At 37.2% G+C, this 21389-nt stretch overlaps 1 protein-coding gene across 1 annotated transcript in view; it reads left to right on the top strand.

Annotated features, from left to right (window-relative positions):
• Positions 1 to 21389, top strand: part of LONP2 (lon peptidase 2, peroxisomal) — a 48749-nt gene that overhangs the window by 17939 nt on the left and 9421 nt on the right. Inside the window, exons 9-11 of the mRNA XM_014942405.1 lie at positions 10533 to 10683; positions 11200 to 11326; positions 12415 to 12548. Coding sequence (XP_014797891.1) covers positions 10533 to 10683; positions 11200 to 11326; positions 12415 to 12548 — 412 coding nt within the window. The remainder of the gene's footprint in view (positions 1 to 10532; positions 10684 to 11199; positions 11327 to 12414; positions 12549 to 21389) is intronic.

Below are 21389 nucleotides of genomic sequence, written 5' to 3' on the forward strand. Positions count from 1 at the left end.
GAAATGTCAATTGACATTCTACAAATGTCATTATTTTCTTCCTGCTAGATAGTGTAAAATTACTGTTTTGACAAGGCCAACTAGTTCTTTGAAAATCAGCGTATGAACAGGCTATGGTTTGAGAGCTCTGTTTTGATCTTTGCATGTTAACATGAACTAGTAATAATTTAAATGTGCTAGAAAATACCATGGCTTCACTCTTTTAGCTTTTTAAAATGACAGTTATGATCCTTTACCTGTGCATTTCTCAAGCATGTAGTACACATTTCTTGCGCACATGAAAAGCCTCTAAGAGCAAGGAAAACAAGCAGGGGAGTGTAGCAAATATTCAAATGCATTTTCTGTGTACTTTTCACTTCCAGGATTTGATTTACTCTTTGCTCTTAATGGTAATGAGTTCTGTTTCTTAGTTTTCTGATATTTCTGCTGTCATTTCTCCTTTAGATATTGAACTAAGCTGGCCTACATCTAGTCAGTGCATGGATAAAAAATACCTGAAAATCAAATTTTGTTAGCTAGCTGACTGCTGTTTGCTAGGCAGCCAGAACTAGTAATGAAGCAATGATTTGTCATTTCTTGGAAAGAGAATAACTTTTTTTGGAAGTGCTCCGATCAGTAATCCAGATCTGTACATTAATATTGTTAATTTTATTCAACCTCTGCTGTTTCTTTTAATTTATTTTCCATTCCCTGTCTTGCAGTAGAGAATTAGCATTTCCGTTCTACATTTATCACATCCAGTGTGTGAGGGCAAATATAATTACTTTCTTTTTTAATTATTTGTGTTTGACTTTTTGATACTTTGTGGCTGCTTGAGGATGTTTCTGCTTCCCGTATTTTAAAACCACATTCTCAGTGACAGTCAGCTCAGCTCCTGCCATGGATTATTCCAGCTGAGGCTGGTCAGGTTACCTTCCAGCTGTCCGCTTGGGCTGCAGTCTTTATGTAAGTTATTGCTAATTGACCATTAGTTGCATCTGGAGAAGTAATTGCTCTATTAACCATGTCTGGGCTGCTCCCTTCTGAGATCTGTGTATCCCTCTACTGCTGTCTAAACATCCTGAAGCAGGTGCTTTACCTCTTCTAATGGACAACTCATGCCTGGACATAACAGCTTAATTTTCATCTGCTTTTTGTGGTTTACACTGTTGGAAAGTCCATCTGGAATGAGCAAAGGTGGCTATTATGTAGGAGAACAAACAATAGTAAGCGGTCACCTAACTGGCACATTTGTTTTTCAGACTGCTGCTTCTTGTTAGGTAAGTGCCATCATTAAGTGTAAAAGGCACATCCTTTTTTCCTTAATGTGTAGGTGTGTTAAATTCTCCCTGTCTGTCTACAATGGGATATATTCAAGAAGAAAATTGCCATACCCTGTAAGCTTGGAAGCAAAGCTTGATGTTTTGTAATTGCCGGATATGTGTTTAGTTCTAGTGCTTCTGCAGAGTTTTTGCTTAAGCAAAACAGAATATCTTCCTATTTCCAGTTACTGTTCATCAACAAGGGAATGTTTTAGTCTAAATTTAGATGAGCTCTGTTTAAAACAGAAGAAAGCAGAAATGGATCCAAGTGCCTGATAGCGAGTATTTGTATGCAGGGAAATTAGACCAGGAGCATAGCCAGGCAATTAAATGTTCATGGAACTTATTCTGGATTTTGTGGTAATAAAAAGCTGGTACAGAGAAGCCTTTGTATGCATGTGAGCTGTCGGTCATAAATTAACTAAGATGTTTTGTTCACTGAATGTTCTTTTTGTACTTAATATTTTTGTATTAGTTGGGTATCTTTGAAAGCTTCCTTTTCTCTAGGCTGAACAACCTCAGTTCCCTCAGCCTCTCCTCATAGGTCATGTTCTCCAGACCTCTCACCAGCTTTGTTCTCCTTCTCTGGACGTACTTAATTTCTGTGTCTTTCCTGTAGTGAGGGGCCCAAAATCAGACACAGAATTCAAGGTGAGGCCTCACCAGCACCAAGTGCATCATCACTGCCCTACTCCTACTCACCACACTATTCCTGAAACCTGATTGTGTACAACTGTTAAGTCTTACTAAAATATGCTGTATCTGTGAGAATCTTCCACAAGTATAAATATGTCATTAATTACCCAAATCTACTTCAATCTAAAATGACTGTGACTTGAAGTATGTTTTCGGAGTTGTTTGAGGGGAAAAAAAGTATTTCAGTCTATTAATAACAAAAACTTTTTTGTATCTCAAGAAAGAAAATATTCTTCCTGTTCTTGTTTGTTTGTTTGTGTAAGTGCTTCTATTTGGAAAAACTTCAAAAAGGTTTTTAAAAGTGGTGTGTGTGTGTGCATGGGTATAAACAGACAGATTTCTTACTCAGAAAACCTTTTGGTACCTAACACAGTCCTTTGACCTGTGTTGTTGCAATTGGATGGTGCAGGAAGAGAAAGAGTGTTTATTCACACTGCTATCCCTTGACTAAAGAAACCCAGTTTACCTTCATTTAGTTTTGGTACCTAACACTTACAGTCCTTTGACCTGTGTCGTTGCAATTGGATGGTGCAGGAAGAGAAAGAGTGTTTATTCACACTGCTATCCCTTGACTAAAGAAACCCAGTTTACCTTCATTTAGTTTATAAACCAAAGCTGTTTCTTAAAACATAGATATCTCAAAATTTTATAGAATTTAAAAGGATCAGAAAAAACTTTGTGTATATAAAACCACAAACATTCATGGAAAAGTGTATTGTCTTTAAACCTGCACTTGGAAATAATCTACCAAGCAAGAAAGAAGAATGTTTGATGTTTACCTAATTATGTTATCTTATTACTAACATAAATCAAATATTAAAACCTGTCAGGCTGCATTGTCTCTAAAGCATATAAAATTATTTACTAGTTCAGTAAGTGCCTTTTTGTTACAAAAAATAAACAAAAAGCCCCCAAAAAGTCAAACCCAAGAGCAACAACAAAACCACCAACAACAACCAAAACCACAAACAAACCTAACAACAAAAAACCCCAAAGAAACCCCGAAACTGCTACATTTATCAGTTGCACTGATAAATGATTCACATCTATGAACTTCAGTTCTGCTTCAGTCTTACAATTTTCTGATTGCATTTTATTGAATCCTTTCATTCTTTTGGCAAGGCTGACTGTGTGGGGATGGAGGATGAAGCGGCACACTCGTGTGAGAGCTCCCCCGTGCAGATTCTTCATCTGTAATAAAGGTTAGAGTGCAGTCCTCAGTGGAGGCCACTCACTGCAGAGTAAGATTGCACAAAAGCAGTGAGGTGATGAACTGTTGCACTCTGGCTGCTCCACACTTTAGCAGCTGTCTCAAGAAGGTGGTAAATAGGCAAACAAATTCTGTTGCATTTCCATCTGTTTAGCAGATCTTAAAAACTTTGATTTTTGCTCAGATCTGGAATTAAATATAGTGACTGCAATTTGTTCCCTCAGTGATTAAATATTACATGGAACTAATACAATTGCTGTGTGGTTTGAGCTGGGTTTTTTTTAATATTTAAAGTCTTCTCTAGTATCTTTTGAAATTACTCCCATGGTATTTTTGGTTTCGTCTTTCTAAATGTCATCCTGTTTATTTTGGACTGTATTAAAACAGCTCATATGGCAAAGCAGGCCTGTTCTGCATATCTGCTTTGTGAGGGTCATGAGATAGGTACTGGAATTCAGCACTTCATGTATCTCTTTCTTCCTAAATGACTGGCATTTCATACTCTTAATGATAGTATTTTGTTTAGTTATGGCACAAGCAGAAAATGTGATAAATGTGATAAATGCAGCAAACAGGGGGTGCATGAAAAATGCAGTTGCTCTGTGCATGGTGAAAAAAAGTTTTTACCAACTTTGCTGAGTAACTTCAGACTCAGAACTTTTTAGTTGTGTTGCACTGTTCTAGTTTTTTATTTCATGTTGAAATGACATAGTAATTCTTTTTTGTGAATATTAAAGCATGCTGTATATACAGGGGACATCAACAGTTCAGCATATTTGGAATTTTGCCCTGGTTTGCAACATGCTGTGTGAACTCTCTTGCAATCAAAAACCCTCGGTATCATCATTATTAAAATGTTAGTACTAATGAGGTTCCCAAATCTGCTTCTGCCTGTTTGTACAGTACAAGGATGCTTTTACTGAGTCATGTAAAATGCCTACAAGCCATAAAGTTTGGATATACTTTAATACATATGTTTATCCTTCCAGACCAAGTAGTGCATCATGGAACTGTAATTTCCATCTCCTGGTATTATTGCTTATATTAGTTCAGATGCATATTCCATATTTTTATCAACTAGTTCCAAAAAGTTTTGCAGAAGAGCAAGAATTGTTAAAATGCTGCTTATTGTTATATTTTCCTTTCCATTTTGTTTTTGATGTTTCTACTTCTGTTACATGTGTCCGGCCCCTCTTCCCTCACATGCGTTTATTTCTCGCAGGCGCACCTACGTTGGCAGTATGCCTGGCAGGATCATCAATGGGCTGAAGACTGTTGGGGTTAACAATCCGGTATTCCTGCTAGATGAGGTTGATAAACTGGGGAAGAGCTTGCAGGGGGATCCTGCAGCAGCCTTGCTTGAGGTAAGACATGATAAATTACAAGCATTGTTTCATTTGTAATTAAAACGAATTAAAATATAGGACTCAGAAAGGAAGATTCACTGGACAAATGACAGTGTCAGCTTTTTTTATTCAAATCCCAGCTGCTATGTTTTGACATTGTTGGATTTCTGTCAATTAGTTGGGTGCAATGCAAATGCTTTATATAGTATGCTAAGTAATATATCTTTAATCTCAGTGATCTGTACTTAAACACAAGGATATATTTTGTGCTGTTTTGTATATTTAAAGACTGTTCAGTCCTTAAATATTAATTACTTGGGGGACTTGAAGACATTGATTTTTAATGACCAAATGCTGGTAACTATGAGAAACAACTGTAGAGCAGACAGATGGTAGCTGGACTTCTTCAAGTTTTCCCTTTCTTTCATGGAACAATTTTAATATATTTTTGAAGTTCCTGATAGTACAAGCTTATATGGGAGCTGAGCATTTTACCTAGAACGTAATACAGACATTTTGCATGATCTTTTAGCAGTGTTTCTTTAATTAGTGTTGTAATTAACTTTCTGAACTTAAGTTTTTCATTTAAGTCGCAGCTCCCTACTTCTTCACTGATTCGGATGTAGAAAGAGTTTGTTTTCCGTGAGAAACAACTATTAAGCGTGTTTTTTCTGAAATTCTGGGAGTCAGACCAAGATATAAATCTAATTTGGAAGTATGTGTTATCACAAAGAATTTAGAGGTGTTAAAGTTGACTTGCTTAAAGAGACAAATAAAATCTAGGAGATACAAGTAAGGACTTTGGTGAATTGAGACATTGTTGGAATGTTTTGTAATATATCAAGTGTTGGGATGTTATTAATAAGGTTAGTTGTTGGGATTTCAGGAGGCTAAAACTGGAGTGATTCATGCATCAGAGCACAGACCAGTAATGAGTTGCCAGAACCTTCTTTCTGTCTTCTTTTTCCCTGAAGTATGGTACACCACGATATCCCAGTACGATTCCTTCTTCCTCTGACTCAGATATTGAGCAGTTTTATTCTAGCAGTTTGCTGGAGAGGGGAAGGAGTGTCCCCTCAGGTGTGGGGAAGAGACAAAGAGCCTTGCCCTTCCCCAGTGTCTTAGTGTGGAAGGTTGTGTACCTTTTCTGTGCTAGAGCACTGCTGATGAGGAAGGTTAAAGGCAGAGCAAGGCAGGGGTGGACATAAAGGCTTGAGCCTGTCCAGGGCAGATGTAGCCCTCGTGCACAAAGGTTTTGATATTGTGTGCATTTAGGATTTCCTTATACTGCTGTATTTTTACACTGTCTACCTTTTTTTTTTAAAGTTCTCTCTAGCTGTGGGGGCTAAAGTCCTATCACTGTTTCACCTGAACTACTTCTGCGATTGTTCTTTACCTGTTTCAGTCAAAAGGAGTTGGGTTAGTAAAATGTATTTATGCAGATTTTTTGAGCTAGCCTGGCTCACTTTCACTGAAATGATCCTAGGTCCTAGGGCATGATCCTAGAAACACCTCAGTTGTCAGACTTAGGGTACAGTAACTTCTGTAGCTGGGTGGTTGTAGGTGGGGATGGAAGTGGTTCTGGTAATATTTGCCTACAGAGTCATTCTAATGACTCTTTTTGACTGACAGTGCTTAATACAGTGATTTGAATATGAAAAATACTACTTAAATTAAGGTGTCATGAGCTTATCTGTATGCTGTATGACTTCCTGCAAATGAAATGTCAATTGACATTCTACAAATGTCATTATTTTCTTCCTGCTAGATAGTGTAAAATTACTGTTTTGACAAGGCCAACTAGTTCTTTGAAAATCAGCGTATGAACAGGCTATGGTTTGAGAGCTCTGTTTTGATCTTTGCATGTTAACATGAACTAGTAATAATTTAAATGTGCTAGAAAATACCATGGCTTCACTCTTTTAGCTTTTTAAAATGACAGTTATGATCCTTTACCTGTGCATTTCTCAAGCATGTAGTACACATTTCTTGCGCACATGAAAAGCCTCTAAGAGCAAGGAAAACAAGCAGGGGAATGTAGCAAATATTCAAATGCATTTTCTGTGTACTTTTCACTTCCAGGATTTGATTTACTCTTTGCTCTTAATGGTAATGAGTTCTGTTTCTTAGTTTTCTGATATTTCTGCTGTCATTTCTCCTTTAGATATTGAACTAAGCTGGCCTACATCTAGTCAGTGCATGGATAAAAAATACCTGAAAATCAAATTTTGTTAGCTAGCTGACTGCTGTTTGCTAGGCAGCCAGAACTAGTAATGAAGCAATGATTTGTCATTTCTTGGAAAGAGAATAACTTTTTTTGGAAGTGCTCCGATCAGTAATCCAGATCTGTACATTAATATTGTTAATTTTATTCAACCTCTGCTGTTTCTTTTAATTTATTTTCCATTCCCTGTCTTGCAGTAGAGAATTAGCATTTCCGTTCTACATTTATCACATCCAGTGTGTGAGGGCAAATATAATTACTTTCTTTTTTAATTATTTGTGTTTGACTTTTTGATACTTTGTGGCTGCTTGAGGATGTTTCTGCTTCCCGTATTTTAAAACCACATTCTCAGTGACAGTCAGCTCAGCTCCTGCCATGGATTATTCCAGCTGAGGCTGGTCAGGTTACCTTCCAGCTGTCCGCTTGGGCTGCAGTCTTTATGTAAGTTATTGCTAATTGACCATTAGTTGCATCTGGAGAAGTAATTGCTCTATTAACCATGTCTGGGCTGCTCCCTTCTGAGATCTGTGTATCCCTCTACTGCTGTCTAAACATCCTGAAGCAGGTGCTTTACCTCTTCTAATGGACAACTCATGCCTGGACATAACAGCTTAATTTTCATCTGCTTTTTGTGGTTTACACTGTTGGAAAGTCCATCTGGAATGAGCAAAGGTGGCTATTATGTAGGAGAACAAACAATAGTAAGCGGTCACCTAACTGGCACATTTGTTTTTCAGACTGCTGCTTCTTGTTAGGTAAGTGCCATCATTAAGTGTAAAAGGCACATCCTTTTTTCCTTAATGTGTAGGTGTGTTAAATTCTCCCTGTCTGTCTACAATGGGATATATTCAAGAAGAAAATTGCCATACCCTGTAAGCTTGGAAGCAAAGCTTGATGTTTTGTAATTGCCGGATATGTGTTTAGTTCTAGTGCTTCTGCAGAGTTTTTGCTTAAGCAAAACAGAATATCTTCCTATTTCCAGTTACTGTTCATCAACAAGGGAATGTTTTAGTCTAAATTTAGATGAGCTCTGTTTAAAACAGAAGAAAGCAGAAATGGATCCAAGTGCCTGATAGCGAGTATTTGTATGCAGGGAAATTAGACCAGGAGCATAGCCAGGCAATTAAATGTTCATGGAACTTATTCTGGATTTTGTGGTAATAAAAAGCTGGTACAGAGAAGCCTTTGTATGCATGTGAGCTGTCGGTCATAAATTAACTAAGATGTTTTGTTCACTGAATGTTCTTTTTGTACTTAATATTTTTGTATTAGTTGGGTATCTTTGAAAGCTTTTGAACTTGAGCTTTAGCACAGACACTGAGCTGAAGAACACTTCTATTTGCTTTGGAAAATATGTTTTAAATGCATAGGCATGGTATTAGTTTATGTCTTATTCTAAGAAATAGTTACTATGACAAAGAACTGTTAGTCCAGAGAAACCCTAGCCCTTGAAGAAAGTCTCAGATAATTCACATTTTTAGATACAGCCCGAGTTGGTTTTGATGACAGTTTCCTTTACCTTTATTGGATAGTATTGTTTGCACATGAGTACAGCATCACTATTTTGTGTATCTTTGTAAATAATGATATAATCACCAGTTTTAGCACTTAAGAGGATTCATAAGGATTTCTAGTTGCAGACTGGAGGGAGAAAGATAAACATGTCTGTAGATACATGTTATAAAAAAATCAGTGTGGTCAGTCAGAATACATTGTTTTTCAACATTTTTGGAAGTAGTTGCAAATTCTTCAGCTAATTGACTGGAATTTTGTGGAAATACTTGCTATCAGTGTAAAAAAAAAAAGAGTAGAGTTAGGGTTTGCTGTTTAAATCAGTTTTGAAAAATTTGCAAGAGTAGAGGTTGAGTGGGAGACTAATATTTGCTATAGATCTGCTTTCCTTAAAGACATTTGTAGATGCTGTGCTTGGATACACTGACTGTTGCTGCATCCCCCTACATTTTAGGGCCAGATTGTAGGACTAGTTGAGGTAAGAGATATCTATAACTCTGATTGAATTATGCATCGGTGTACTTGGCGAGTACTTTGCCTTCATCAGGAAAGAAAGGGAGTAAATGATAGCAGCTGCCTGCTGAGGAGGGTGAGAGAAGAATGGCTTTTGAATGGCTTAGAGCCAGTGAACAATAACATTCACTGAGTTCCAACCTTAGTTTTAGAATTTAGGCATATGCTTCAGTATGTTTTCAGATTTCACTGTTAAAGGGAACACTTGTATTTTATTACAGTCGCAATATATTTCCAAATATTAGTCTTAAATATGTGCAGTACTTCAAAATAAAATCAGGAATTGTTGTTTATAAAAAATTCTGCTGTGTTTCTAGCATTCTGTAAAAAAAGTATTTTGTTAGTTTGTTGTCAGTGTAAAGCATTCTTGTGCTAACAATTTTTAATTTTTGAAAGACTGCACAGAATTTAAGAGTAATGAAAATTCTGAATTGTTTCTGTCATAACCAGCTAAGAAGTGCTCAAATTCAGGTTTTTTAGAATTATCAATACCATTCTTGGCTATAATTCAAGTTACTAAGACAAGGGGTGCATTCACTTGGGTATAGGCAGATAAATTATTTTGTCAGCAGTGTGCTATTTCTCAGGAGATGCATAGGTGCCATTATTTGTAACATGAGAATTATTCATGTTGGTGTGGCATTGATAATTCATCATTTGGGAAGGAAAAGCGTGGCAGTACTTTAAAGGGGGTGGAATGAAGGTGGTTCATAGATGGTGATATAGAAGTGGAGTGTAGATTGCTAGATACAATGAACTTCCAATTTTCAGCAAAAACTACAAGACAGCACCTTATTACACTCATAATCCACATATATAGAATATTTGTCACCTAATGCAGAAAAGCAGCTTATTCAAGTAATAGCTTAAATATATGCAAGTGTTGCATTAACACACATAAGTAGTACTAAAAGCAATAGGAAGACATCACTGTTATTTAAGCCATAGTTCTACTTGTGCTGTAAATTTTGGAGGTTGGTCAGACTCTGTGTTGTTATTCTTCAATGCTTGTTTAATTTTGTCTCTGTTTTTCTAATCACAAAATTTGGGGAAGAAAAGAAAAATGCAAAGGCCATGTTAGGAAAGCCAGGGCTCACCTAGAGTCAAGACTTGCATGGGATGTCACGGACAATAAGAAGAGCTTCTACTACTCTGTTAGTAGAAGGCTGGACAAAGCTGAATGCATGGGACAGGTGATTGAGTGACAGCAGATCAGGCTGAGAATAACCTGTGTTCTTCCCTTTGGTCTTCACAGTGAGATGTCTCAGGTTGGCGTGCTTAGAGTAAGAAGAGCTACCAGCAGCAGATGAGGATTGGAGTCAGGGATTACTTGAGAGAATTCTACTCGTACAAGTCCATGGGACCACATGGGCTGCTTTTCCAAGGGTGCTGAGAGTCCTTGAGAGGCCACTCTCTATCATCTGTGAAAGGTCATGGAGATAGCTTACAGGAGGTACTCGAGGATTGGAGAAATGCTGCAGCCATCTTTAGAAAAGGGTAAAAAGAACTAACGGGGAAATCACTTCTGTTTTTTGCGTGTGGTATGGAATGTAGTTACAGAGTAATCAAAGTAAGGCAGGATATTGAGGGTCAAGCTTTAGTAACATTCATAACATTTTATGAATGTAAAGTCAGATTTGACAGATCCAAATGGAATATAATTAAAATGTGCATATTTTATCTACTTATAATTGAGCAACTGTATCAGTTTTGTGTTCACTCTTATTAAGGTCTTGGATCCAGAACAGAATCACAGTTTCACCGATCACTACTTAAATGTAGCCTTTGATCTGTCCCAAGTACTTTTTATAGCTACAGCCAACACTACAGCTACCATCCCACCTGCTCTGCTGGACAGAATGGAAATTATTCAAGTTCCAGGTAACATCACAGTGTTTTCACTTAAGTGGCTATTGCAAGCCCTCAAACAATGTTGGGGTGGTTTTCCTGAAATGAAAAGCAGTTCCTTAAGGTAAGGCTGCTGGAAATGTAGGCTGAATGGCTAGAATCCTTAATGGAGACCAGTCGGCATGCCTCCACCTGGCCTCTGTCATGGGAAGGAAATTTAGCATTGCACTTAGGAAAATTCACTTCCAGGTATATGGAAAAACAGTGATACATTCTGTAACAGTATTTTCACTAATTTCTAACTGGCTGTTGGCTTGATGCATCTTTTTAAGATTCTTTAAGAAAGGGATTTTTAAAACACTAAAATTCTATTCTTCTTGTTCTCATGAAGTTATGAATAACCACAAGGTGTAATACCAACAGCCTTTTAAATTATAGTTGGGGTTTTTAAATTTTAAATTGAATCAGATACAATTATAAATGGTAAGAAAATTGATTATATTGTAGCATATAAGCAAAAAGATTAGTAAACGTGTTTTTTCTTTTAAGGATACACACAGGAAGAAAAAATTGAAATTGCACATAGACACTTGATTCCTAAACAACTTGAACAACATGGCCTGACTCCACAGCAAATACAGATTCCACAAGTAACCACTTTGGACATAATTACCAGGTAAATCTGTTATTCATTGCTTTAAGTTTTAAGTAAATTCTTTTTCTGATAACTAGTAAATTACTTATAAAGTGATAACACAAAACATTCCTTAAGATCTCTTGTCCTTCGTAGCTTCAGATGTTTAACAATTGGTAATTTATGGAATTGCTCTTTCCTGAGCTCTGTCGGGCTCTGCTGTCTGAACCAAATCCTCCTTCCTTCTCTGGAGAATTCCCTGCTCTGGCTCTCAGAGCACAGGTCACAATCAGTTGCGTTGACGCAATTGGCAACGTGCTATGAATAAACTGAAACCCATGAAGCTTGTATTTCTGCCATGTTCAGTGTGTGAAGCCATGGTCTTGGCAGCAGACAGCCTTTATTTCAAAGAATGAAGTTTTATTTCTGTCATTTTCATAGAAAAAATGGAAATTACCATTTTGTTTCTTGTGACTTGATGGGCTACATTTGTCTAAAAATTGGACTTAGGTTAAAAATATTAAGATCTGGGTTTTTAAATAGCTTGTATTAATTAGAAGTACTTTTTTGTTGGATGTGGGAGCAAAGATACTGATCAGAACATCTTTTGGACCTGAAACTAGCTCATTTCCAGTGGAAAGCATGTATCAGTATTCAATGAAGTATATTACGACCAGGACCAGCATTTTGGCATTTAGTGAGTGTTATTGTCTGGTCTTTCTTTTTAATTCATAAACTGAAAGAAAATATTCTTTTACAGTCAGTTCCTCAACTTTCAGTGAACTTTATTTTGAGTTTTAAAATAGTTCTTCCTTTAATTTTTATGCATCAGAGAAGAGCTCAGTGCTATTGGAGCATTGCTTGGCATTTCACTAAGATGTGATACCAGGTGTTAGTCATGTCTTCTTCCCACTCAGTAGTTTGTCTTTTTTTTTTATCAGCGAACCACTATTATTTTGATAAAAGTGCATGACTTTTGTTATTCCTGTTTATTAGAGTAGCCCAAGGTCTCACTGCCTTTCACATCTCATTTTATTTGGATGTATTTTTAAAAAGAAAGTGTGTTTACATTCAAAAGAAATCTCTTGGACAAAGAATATTCACCAGTAAAACAATTGTCTCTGTGCTAGATACACTCGAGAGGCAGGAGTCCGCTCTCTGGATCGGAAGCTGGGAGCTATTTGCAGAGCAGTGGCAGTGAAAGTGGCAGAAGGACAGCACAAAGAAACAAAGCCAGATCGTGCTGAAGTGGTTGAAGGAGAAGGTGTGTATACACTTTATTAAAAGGAAACTTCTAACACGGTCACTGGGAATCTGATTTATCAACCTTCTCTCCTTCTTTATGCTTCTTCAAGGGCTCTGTTTTTAAAAAACTTTGCAAATAGAGTGACATTGTTATTGTGGGTGGTTCAAATAGCGCTGAATTATGGCTTGGGACTTGTAGAGTAATTTCAGCCTGCCAGGTTGGTAATTGAGAAGCATGGTGGATCTGTTTCGTATCTTAGGTATGCAATTATGATTTGTGTATGTTTTTATGTCTTCCTAGGCTTTTTTAATGCAAAACTTTCACTTTTTTTTTCTTTAATAAAGACTAAGCATGGCTTTAGTTACTGTATTTAAACAGTTTCTTTAACTGTGCTATGAAACAGTTTCTTTAACTGTGCTATGCATGCTCTACCAGCTCAGAACTCAATCCAGTTATTTTGTTGTACTTTAAAATAAGTATCTGCCTGAGAAGTTTGAAATTTAGAAAGGTTTAGGGGCTCTTCTTGTGTGCTTTTAAGACTGCACCTATTCTAACTCTCTTGGAGCTCTGGTAACTTGTCAGCTTCAGTAAGTCTGTTCTTGTTCCCATGTGTACAGACAATAGTGGTTTATCGTTCCCAGACATCCAAGAGACTGAATGGAAACTAAACGTAAAATTCTCAAGCATCAAAAATATGCAGGTAACTGCTTCCCCAGTGGAGGCAGACCTTTTTCTAGTCTTAAAGTAGAAAGTGGGAAGGAAGAAGTCAGACCCATTGTCCAGAACATGCAGCTGGTGACTGCTCCCTTTTTCATCCCCAGATTAATGTTCTCTTTAATAAAAATGAAGTTGAACATCCATACTGTGTTTAGTGAAACATCCCATGCAGAGCACAGAGGCTTGTGCTTTTCTACCAGCCAGTTGCTGCTGGAGGATCTCACTGCACACACCAGTTTCTGCTGAAGGTCTCAGAGTGCTCGTTGTGCTGCAAGAGCCCACAGTTCAGGTGGATGAGGAATGCAGAAGGACAGAATTCAAACCTGAAGTTGAACATCTAAAGCGTGGGTAGTCCTTAGTCTCAATAAATCTAGCAAGCAGAATGTAGGGTATTTTGCTTGTTTGTTTCTTAAAGACTGCAATGAGTCCAGTTGACACTTTCTGACAAGAAATACAGTCAGCAACTGTGTGCCAGGGGACGTCAGGAAGCAAAAGCTGCAGAATGGCTGCTTGCATTTGCTCCAGAATACTCACAAACTTAAAATACTAAACAGAACCCTCATGGTTGGATGTTATGAAAGATCCCATGACTAAGCTGACGTAGAAAATATCTTTAAATTTTAATATCTGTACAGCTAGAATAGTTCTGGACTGGTTTATAGGAGGACAAATAAGCTGACTCATTGTATGTTCCTTATTAAAATAAGGCAGCTTACAAGTCTGAATGGTGCTCCCCCTGCCCCTTTCAGAGAGTAAATCCCGGGGGAGGAAATATAACTGGTATTTGTACAAACAGTGATATTAATTAGAAGAGTGTATGAAGAATAGTTCTACCTGTAGTAAAAACTTCTGCAATTTGTCTCTGGAGATCTGTTTATCGACAGTCTTTCAGCTTTACCATGCCTTTTCCCCCCTAACTCAGTATTTCCCTTCTGAAAATTAGATCTTCTTTTACCTGGTTGAATTTTCTAAGATCATCATAATATCTGTGGAAACTGTAATATCAGAAGATCAAATTTGGTCTACAAATCAGTATTTGCTAAGGTGGAGTCAGTTTGGTTTTCTCTGAATGTTTGACTTAAAGTGAACTCTCACAGTAGCAGTGGCTGTACCTGTGTGAGTGACTGTGCAGTTTAAGTTGTCATTACAACATTAAAAGGAAGAGCTTTTAAGGCATATTTATTTATGCTTTCCATTTATATTATGTGCTTCCTGCCTACCTTGTCTGTACTGGATTTTTTTGAAGTCAGACCCTGAGTTTGTCGATACCTCTGTGATACCTGAACTTGCTCTTGAACCCGAACACTGAGCCTTTGGGCCGTGGTGGCCAGGCTTACTGATGTCAGGCAACATCAGGTGTCTTTGCTGCTGTCACTTTTTTGATAGTAATTTTGACAAATCATATTTATAAAGTATTTCTTTGCACTGAAGGGTAGCTATGTCTAAAATGTGCTCAAAAGGATTAACGTGATTGCTAAATAAAAAGAAGTGTCATTCTGCTCTTTAAGCCTTCTGATAAAATAAATGAAAAGTGGGTTCAGAGCACAACTAAAAGAACTAACTAAAAGAAGAAATGTTTTACTATTAAAGCAAAGAACAAAAAGGAACTGTATTAGACATCTCGATCCAGTGAAAGAGGCATTTACAATGTTAAAATTAGCACTGTACTTGCAGCTCAGGTATTTACACTGTTAAAATTATACACTGTTAAAATTAGTACCGGACTCGCAATTTACCAAAGTCAAGTGAAAACAGCCAGAAAAGTGCTTCAAAAGAAGGCAAAATGCTGGCGGTTTTGGTTGATGCACAATTTGGAGCAAGCCCAGAAGAAATGAGCTGTGAAGAGTTGCCTTTGTATTTCGGGAATTGAAACTGTCCATAAGAAAGAGCTGTATTAATCAAAGGGAGTCCAAGAGAGAGGTGTCTCTATAGTTCAGCTTTGCTATTATGAAGACATATATAGAATAGTGCAGTTTGCAAAACATGTTTTATTTTGTACTAATAATGTGCTTACACCCTGGTGTATTTTTAGGAGAATACGTCACTCGTTGGAAGTGTATAAGAATAGGACACTTTTAAAAAATATTTTTGTTTAGTTTTCATTCAGTCTGTTGGAAACAACCAAGTATTTAAAACAAAACCCTGAATACTTGCAAGTTGATGCAAATAATGGGATTCGTAGCCTAAATTTATTTCTTTGGAATTCTTTTTTTTCCTGTTGATTAGTGGACATTTGTGCAGTTGTGCATAGTGATGATGAATTTTTATTTCATATAATAAATGACTCTGGCAGAATAGTTAATCAAATTGCTGTCTCTTAATAGTTTCACTTATAATTATTTATTGGGGTTTTTTTCTTTATCTGTATAGAAAGACCTATAATTCATTTTTGCTTTACACGTTTGTCAGTGGGATTGAGACTCTACAGTTAGTGCCATCACATGTCATGAGCTGTGAATATGAGAGGGCGAGCTACAGCCTTGCCTTCTAGTTTCTAACTTGATAAAGCATAATTTGTATATGATTTGTGGCATATCAGAATAGTAACATGGTACCTATTGTGTTTATTCAGCCGAGCGCCTTCTGGCTTGTGGGTTTGTAATAAAAGTTAAATAGAAGCACAAAAATTCCATCGTTACATTGATTAAATCAGACGATTAACTCAGTGGAGCATCTGTTTTCAAGGCTTTTGTAAACATCAGGCTTTTGACACTGTTTGATAGTAGGCTCTAAAAGCAGAGGATACCTGCCATAGCTGAACTGACACTGGGAGATCTGCCGTCAGGCCGTGTTTAGCACTTTCCAAAAATGCCTGACTGAAATACAGTGGCAGCTTTGTATTGCCTCCCTCGCTCCTTTGACTCCTGAACTTTATGGTGAAGTTGGCAAGTGGAGGAGTGTTAGTTTGCGTCAGTCGTTGAATTTGTACAGTGAACTTCTGCAAAAGCAAATGGAGTCATTTTTCAGACCTCTCCAGGGAGTCATCCCTGTGTACAGTAACGCTATCTGATATGAAACACTATCTAAGATTTATGAGGCACTCATCTAGTCTTTGACACTAGAAGAAATTCTAGGAGTCACAAAAATATGTGAAACTCTCCTTCCTATTTTAGTGACGCTGCCTTGAGAATACAGTGCAGCAACTGTGCGCTTAAGGCATCGTATCATGGTACAACACTTGAAACCCAGAGTGAAAAATGATTTGTCCAATTCAGACTTGACAGTAAGCTTAGGACAGATAATATTTAATAACCAAAAGTGATTATATGAGGATTCTATGTTGAAACCACGGCTTTGAAAATACTTAAATATTTCCATAACCCAGTAATACAATAGAGTTTGTTCTACTCCTTGTGGATGAAAAAAACACTTGGGTTTGAGTTTAAATGCAAGTTTGACTGAAGTGGTCAACACGAACTGAAACAGTCTTTACTCTCCTGCCTCAGCTTGGGTATAATGCATTTTATTCACAAAAAGTTATTATCCATGACTGGGGGTGGGTGGGTATGGCTGGTTTTTAGTATATATAAGGGCCTTAATACGGCTGGGCGACCATCACTGCTCTTGCCAAAAGTGCCCCGTTCTATGTTGTAGCCAAAACTCAGCACTTCCAGCAGCGTGGGATCTCCCGTAGCACTGGGAAATGGGTTTCTGAAATGTGATCCGCATAAATCCCGCGGTGGTATGGCTGTAGGAATTCCAGTCTGAGCTCAGCTGTGCCGGCGTTAGTGTACTTAGCAGCTCTGCACACTGGGATATGTCGTTCTTTCTAAAAATTGCTTGGAATGTCTTTTCTATTTTAGGCCCAAGAGGCATAAATGTTATGAAAAGTTGGGTTTATATACAATTCTTTTTTACCATGTAAGTTTATCTAAATATTCCTGCATGAAAACCTCAAATTCAAGTGTACTTTGTTATTCTAGATCAGAATTGGTGGAATGTAATTATTTTGTAAAAAGAGAAATTTTCTCATCCTGTGGGGAAAAATGCACGTAACATTAAATTTAAGTATACAAGGAAGTGTTAGTAGGATTGAGGTTCCAGGGAGGAGTTCCTCTCCAAAAGAAAATATTTTGGAAGTAGTATTTCCATGTATGTGGTGCATAAGGTTTAAGTTGGACAATGGAAAGTTGCTTTTAAGGTGTACTTTCATGTTATACCTGCTTTTCAATGTGGACTCTTGTCAACAAGGGCAATCCCATCTTTTCCTACCCAAATGGAGTTTTGTGGAATTGTTAGTGAGTTTGGAGGGGCTAAAAGAATTCTGGGTCTGTCTGTCGTGTGCTGGAGCATCTGCCAGTACATCAGCTGAGAAGAAAGCTTATGTTCTCATACCTCATCATAGCAATTCAGCAAATCAGAATATCTTATGTTTAAAGCTGTTTAAAAATTTTAGGGTTTTGCTACATTCTTCTATCTTGGACAGAAAGTATGGCTAGAAATCTTTGGGTTTAAGACTTATGTATTACTTAATTTAAATGTGTTTCATGAGGAGCTGAGAAATTGCCACATCTTGAGGAAGTTTTAGGCTTTTCTATTCACTCATTTCCTTTACATCTCTAGAAGAAAGTACCAGTCTTAAATTCTTGAATCTTTGTTTATGTGCTATGGAGTGCCTTTTTAGATTAAATTCTGAATTACATATAATAGTTCATTGGCAGTATGTTTTCTTAGGAGTCCATTTTCCAACAAATCCAGTATTTACATGCAAGATTTTGTATTGTTTTGGGAACTTTCAAAGGCAGATTCCTGAGGAATATTGTCGTGATCTTTGCTGATTTTACAAAAATAATCTTTTTTTGGATGGTTGGTTGGTTGTTTTGTGGGTTTTGTTTGTTTGTTTCTGGTTTGTTGGGGGCTTGGGGATTATTTTTTTATTATTATTTTTAAGTTTTTCCAATTTTTAAATGTTACAGCAGCTCAGTACCATGCTGCTTTTGTTTAAGCAGCAGGTCAGCAGGTGGTTCCTCCAGTGCAGCGTCGAGCTGTTAAGGGCACTTCTTTGGCTTTTTAGCTTATTTCTCTGACTTAATTCAAAATGTAAGGTGATTAAGCTGGTATCCTAATGAAAAATTCTGTTTCTGGAAACTTGAATTTACTGTCTTGTTTTAGATGAATTTGTCAGTTAACTGTGGTTTGTGACTGTTCATCTGGGATAGGTTGGGAATGTGTATTTGTCATCAGTAATCTTAATTGCTCACGTCTTTATACATTCTTCAGAGTCAGCACTTCTACAACGGTGATGAAAGAAGGTATGTTTTCCTTCAAAGAAAAAGCTAGTGTTTGTAATTATATTTTGGAACATCACTGCATGCCTTTATAGAAAATTAGATAATGTCAGATTTTAGGTTAGTGTTTTTAGAAAAAGTCTGTAGTTTGTTATTGTTACAGATTATAAAATGACGTCTTCTGATTCGATTATATAAACCCAAAGAAGGAGTTTCTGATTCTTTTAATAGGGCAGGTGGCCTCAAAAATTACCAGCTGATCTGTTTACGAGAAGTCTGTCTCCTTCAGGTGTGTACATAGAATTAGGTGAAATAAGAGCAAGCAGAAATGGCAAATTGTGTTTTTAGGTGCTAAAAGCAGTTGTTTTCAAACTCAGTTTTGTTTTGAAATATAAATTGTCATATCAAATTGCTCAGGTTTTGAAGATCCATAGTGTGGAAATTGCAGTCTGAGTTGCAAGAATAGCATTGCTGGATAATGTTTCCGAGACTTGCTGGTATTTATGTATTTGAATTTATTATGTACAGAAATAGTAGTTCAACAAAAATATAGAGACCTGCTTGAACAACAGGAGGGGCATCTGGCAAAGGCAGCGCTTACAGCAAAGGAATGGGATTTATGTGTGGAGCAATGAGTTGTACAATGGAAAGATTAGTGGCTGTTGGATAATAACTATTAGATTTGAGTCCTGAATGAAAGCTGAGTTGGTGTTATTATGGTAATGGGGATGTGGAATGTTTTCCTTGATACTGTATGAAGCCATTAGTGAGAATTGCACTGCAACAGAATTATCTGTAGGAGGGCCTTTATATAATTATAATTAATAAAAGGATCGTTTGTATCTTGTGAAAGGAGACATTCTCTCTTCATCCATTTTGAGAATTACTGTTGCAGCACAGAACACCTCTTAATGTTACATTAAATAGATTAGATCAGTGATTTGTGTCTTTCTAGAATTGTTTAAATTCCTGGATCTTCAATTATTGAGTATGCATTAATATGCAAAGGAAGACAGCTTGTTCATTGAAAGTAAATAAGATTTCAAAGAAAGGAAGCAACAGCAGGTAATTTCCCCAAATATGGTGCAAAAGTCTTGAAGCTCAGTATAGGTTCCTGCTTCATATAGACTGTTGCTTTAAATGTATCCTAGGCTTGTGGGTTTGGGGTGGGCAGAAATATCTTCACTGTATGTATGTGTACAATGCTTTTCCTAATGGCAGCCTCAGGGCAGGGAGTCACTGCCATAAAACTGCCACAGAACCTTAGAAACATCTGGATTGTTCAAGTATTTTTCATTTCTCTGATATGTTTCACTAAAATATTGCTTGGGGCTCTCAAGAAAATGGTAATGAGCCTTTCGCAGCTGGATCAAATTCTGTGGGGAAATGACTCCCTGCTCACATTCCCCTGTGCACGGTCGCCTCGGTCGATGTGCAGGGTAGGCCTGGTACAAATGATGTTTAAGTTCTTGAGTTTATTCATGCAAACAACCAGCTGTGTAGCCCGATTTAAAACAATTTCGAGACTTTGATATTTATATGATCCCCATTACAGTTCACTTTTGTGTGGAATACACATTTGTAGAGAAAACAGAAATTTTAAGGGAATGCTGCTAAGGAAACAATTGTATAGGTAAGAAATACAAATTTTGTATGGAATACACATTTGTAGAGAAAACAAATTTTAAGGGAATGCTGCAAAGGAAACAATTGTATAGGTAAGAAATACAAACATACTATAAATGGAGGAAGGAAAGAGCACACTTTTGAGTCCATAATTATTGCTTTACTTATGTGATCTCTTATTGATGATGCTTGAGTACATTGCATTCAAAAGTGTCAGGCTTAATTGGGTTTTATAGCCCTTCCTGAAGAGTACATCCCACCTGTAGGTATTTCTAAAAATGCCTAATGATTTCATCTTTGAATTATCTCATCCAAAAAGAAAAGAGCAGAGCCCTGCTTAAGTATAATATTTCAGGACAAAAGCTAGAGATGGAAGTTGTTATACTGAAATTGAGATTTTTTTCACTGCACAAGGACTGTATGTGCTGTGTCCTGAACTGGTGGTTGAACAAACAAGGGACATCAATTTTGATGTGAATTAACCACCTGCTCTAGTGAAAGGTGTCCCTGCCTGTGGTGGGGATTGGACTAGGTGTCTTTAAAGGTCCCCTCCCACCCAAACCGTTCTGTGATTCTATGATTGAGTAAAGCCATAATAGTCATAAGAGACAAAAATCAAAGTAGGAAAGCGTGATGTCAGAGTGTGTGCTGCACAGGCTGGTGGTGGGGGTTTGTGTGCGGGGACTGGAGAGGGGAGGACAGAGTTACAGAGCAGTAAGTGTGGGCTGCTGTGAGATGTGAGTGGCTGTAATGCAGGCTCCCTCCCATGTGGCAGAGCAAGGTATGTAAATCGGACCAAAATGTTCCTGCTTTATTTGACAGAACTTAATTATTAGTGTCAGAAGTTAAGCATTTAAATCCTTGCAGAAGGAGACCACAGAGAGCGCAGTTGTAAACGTAAGTAAAAAGAACAGTAGTTACTGAACTTCATTGTTCCCACATTCAGCTCCATATCCTATATTACTACATTAAACACGATCATCTCCTGCAAATACTGGTTTTTTGTACAAATCTGATGAAAAGTGCAAAGTCCTAAATGAACTTATTGCGGTTTGTTATTTGACCTAGTTTAAAATGCATTTAAGCAAGTGAGTTGCATCTCTCTGTCAGTGCTCTAAATTTAGTATTATCTTTCCTGAACAGTTAGAATGTGTTTAGGCTTAATAATTAAATTTGATGCCATATTATCTTTGATTTGACAAGATTTTTGTGAAAGATGGTATAAGTGCACTTTCATGAACTTTCTGAGCATTTCTTTGAATACGTTATATGTCTTTGTCAGGATTTT

The sequence above is a fragment of the Calidris pugnax genome, unplaced genomic scaffold (assembly GCF_001431845.1).
Source record: "Calidris pugnax isolate Ruff unplaced genomic scaffold, ASM143184v1 scaffold28, whole genome shotgun sequence".
NCBI lineage: Eukaryota > Metazoa > Chordata > Aves > Charadriiformes > Scolopacidae > Calidris > Calidris pugnax.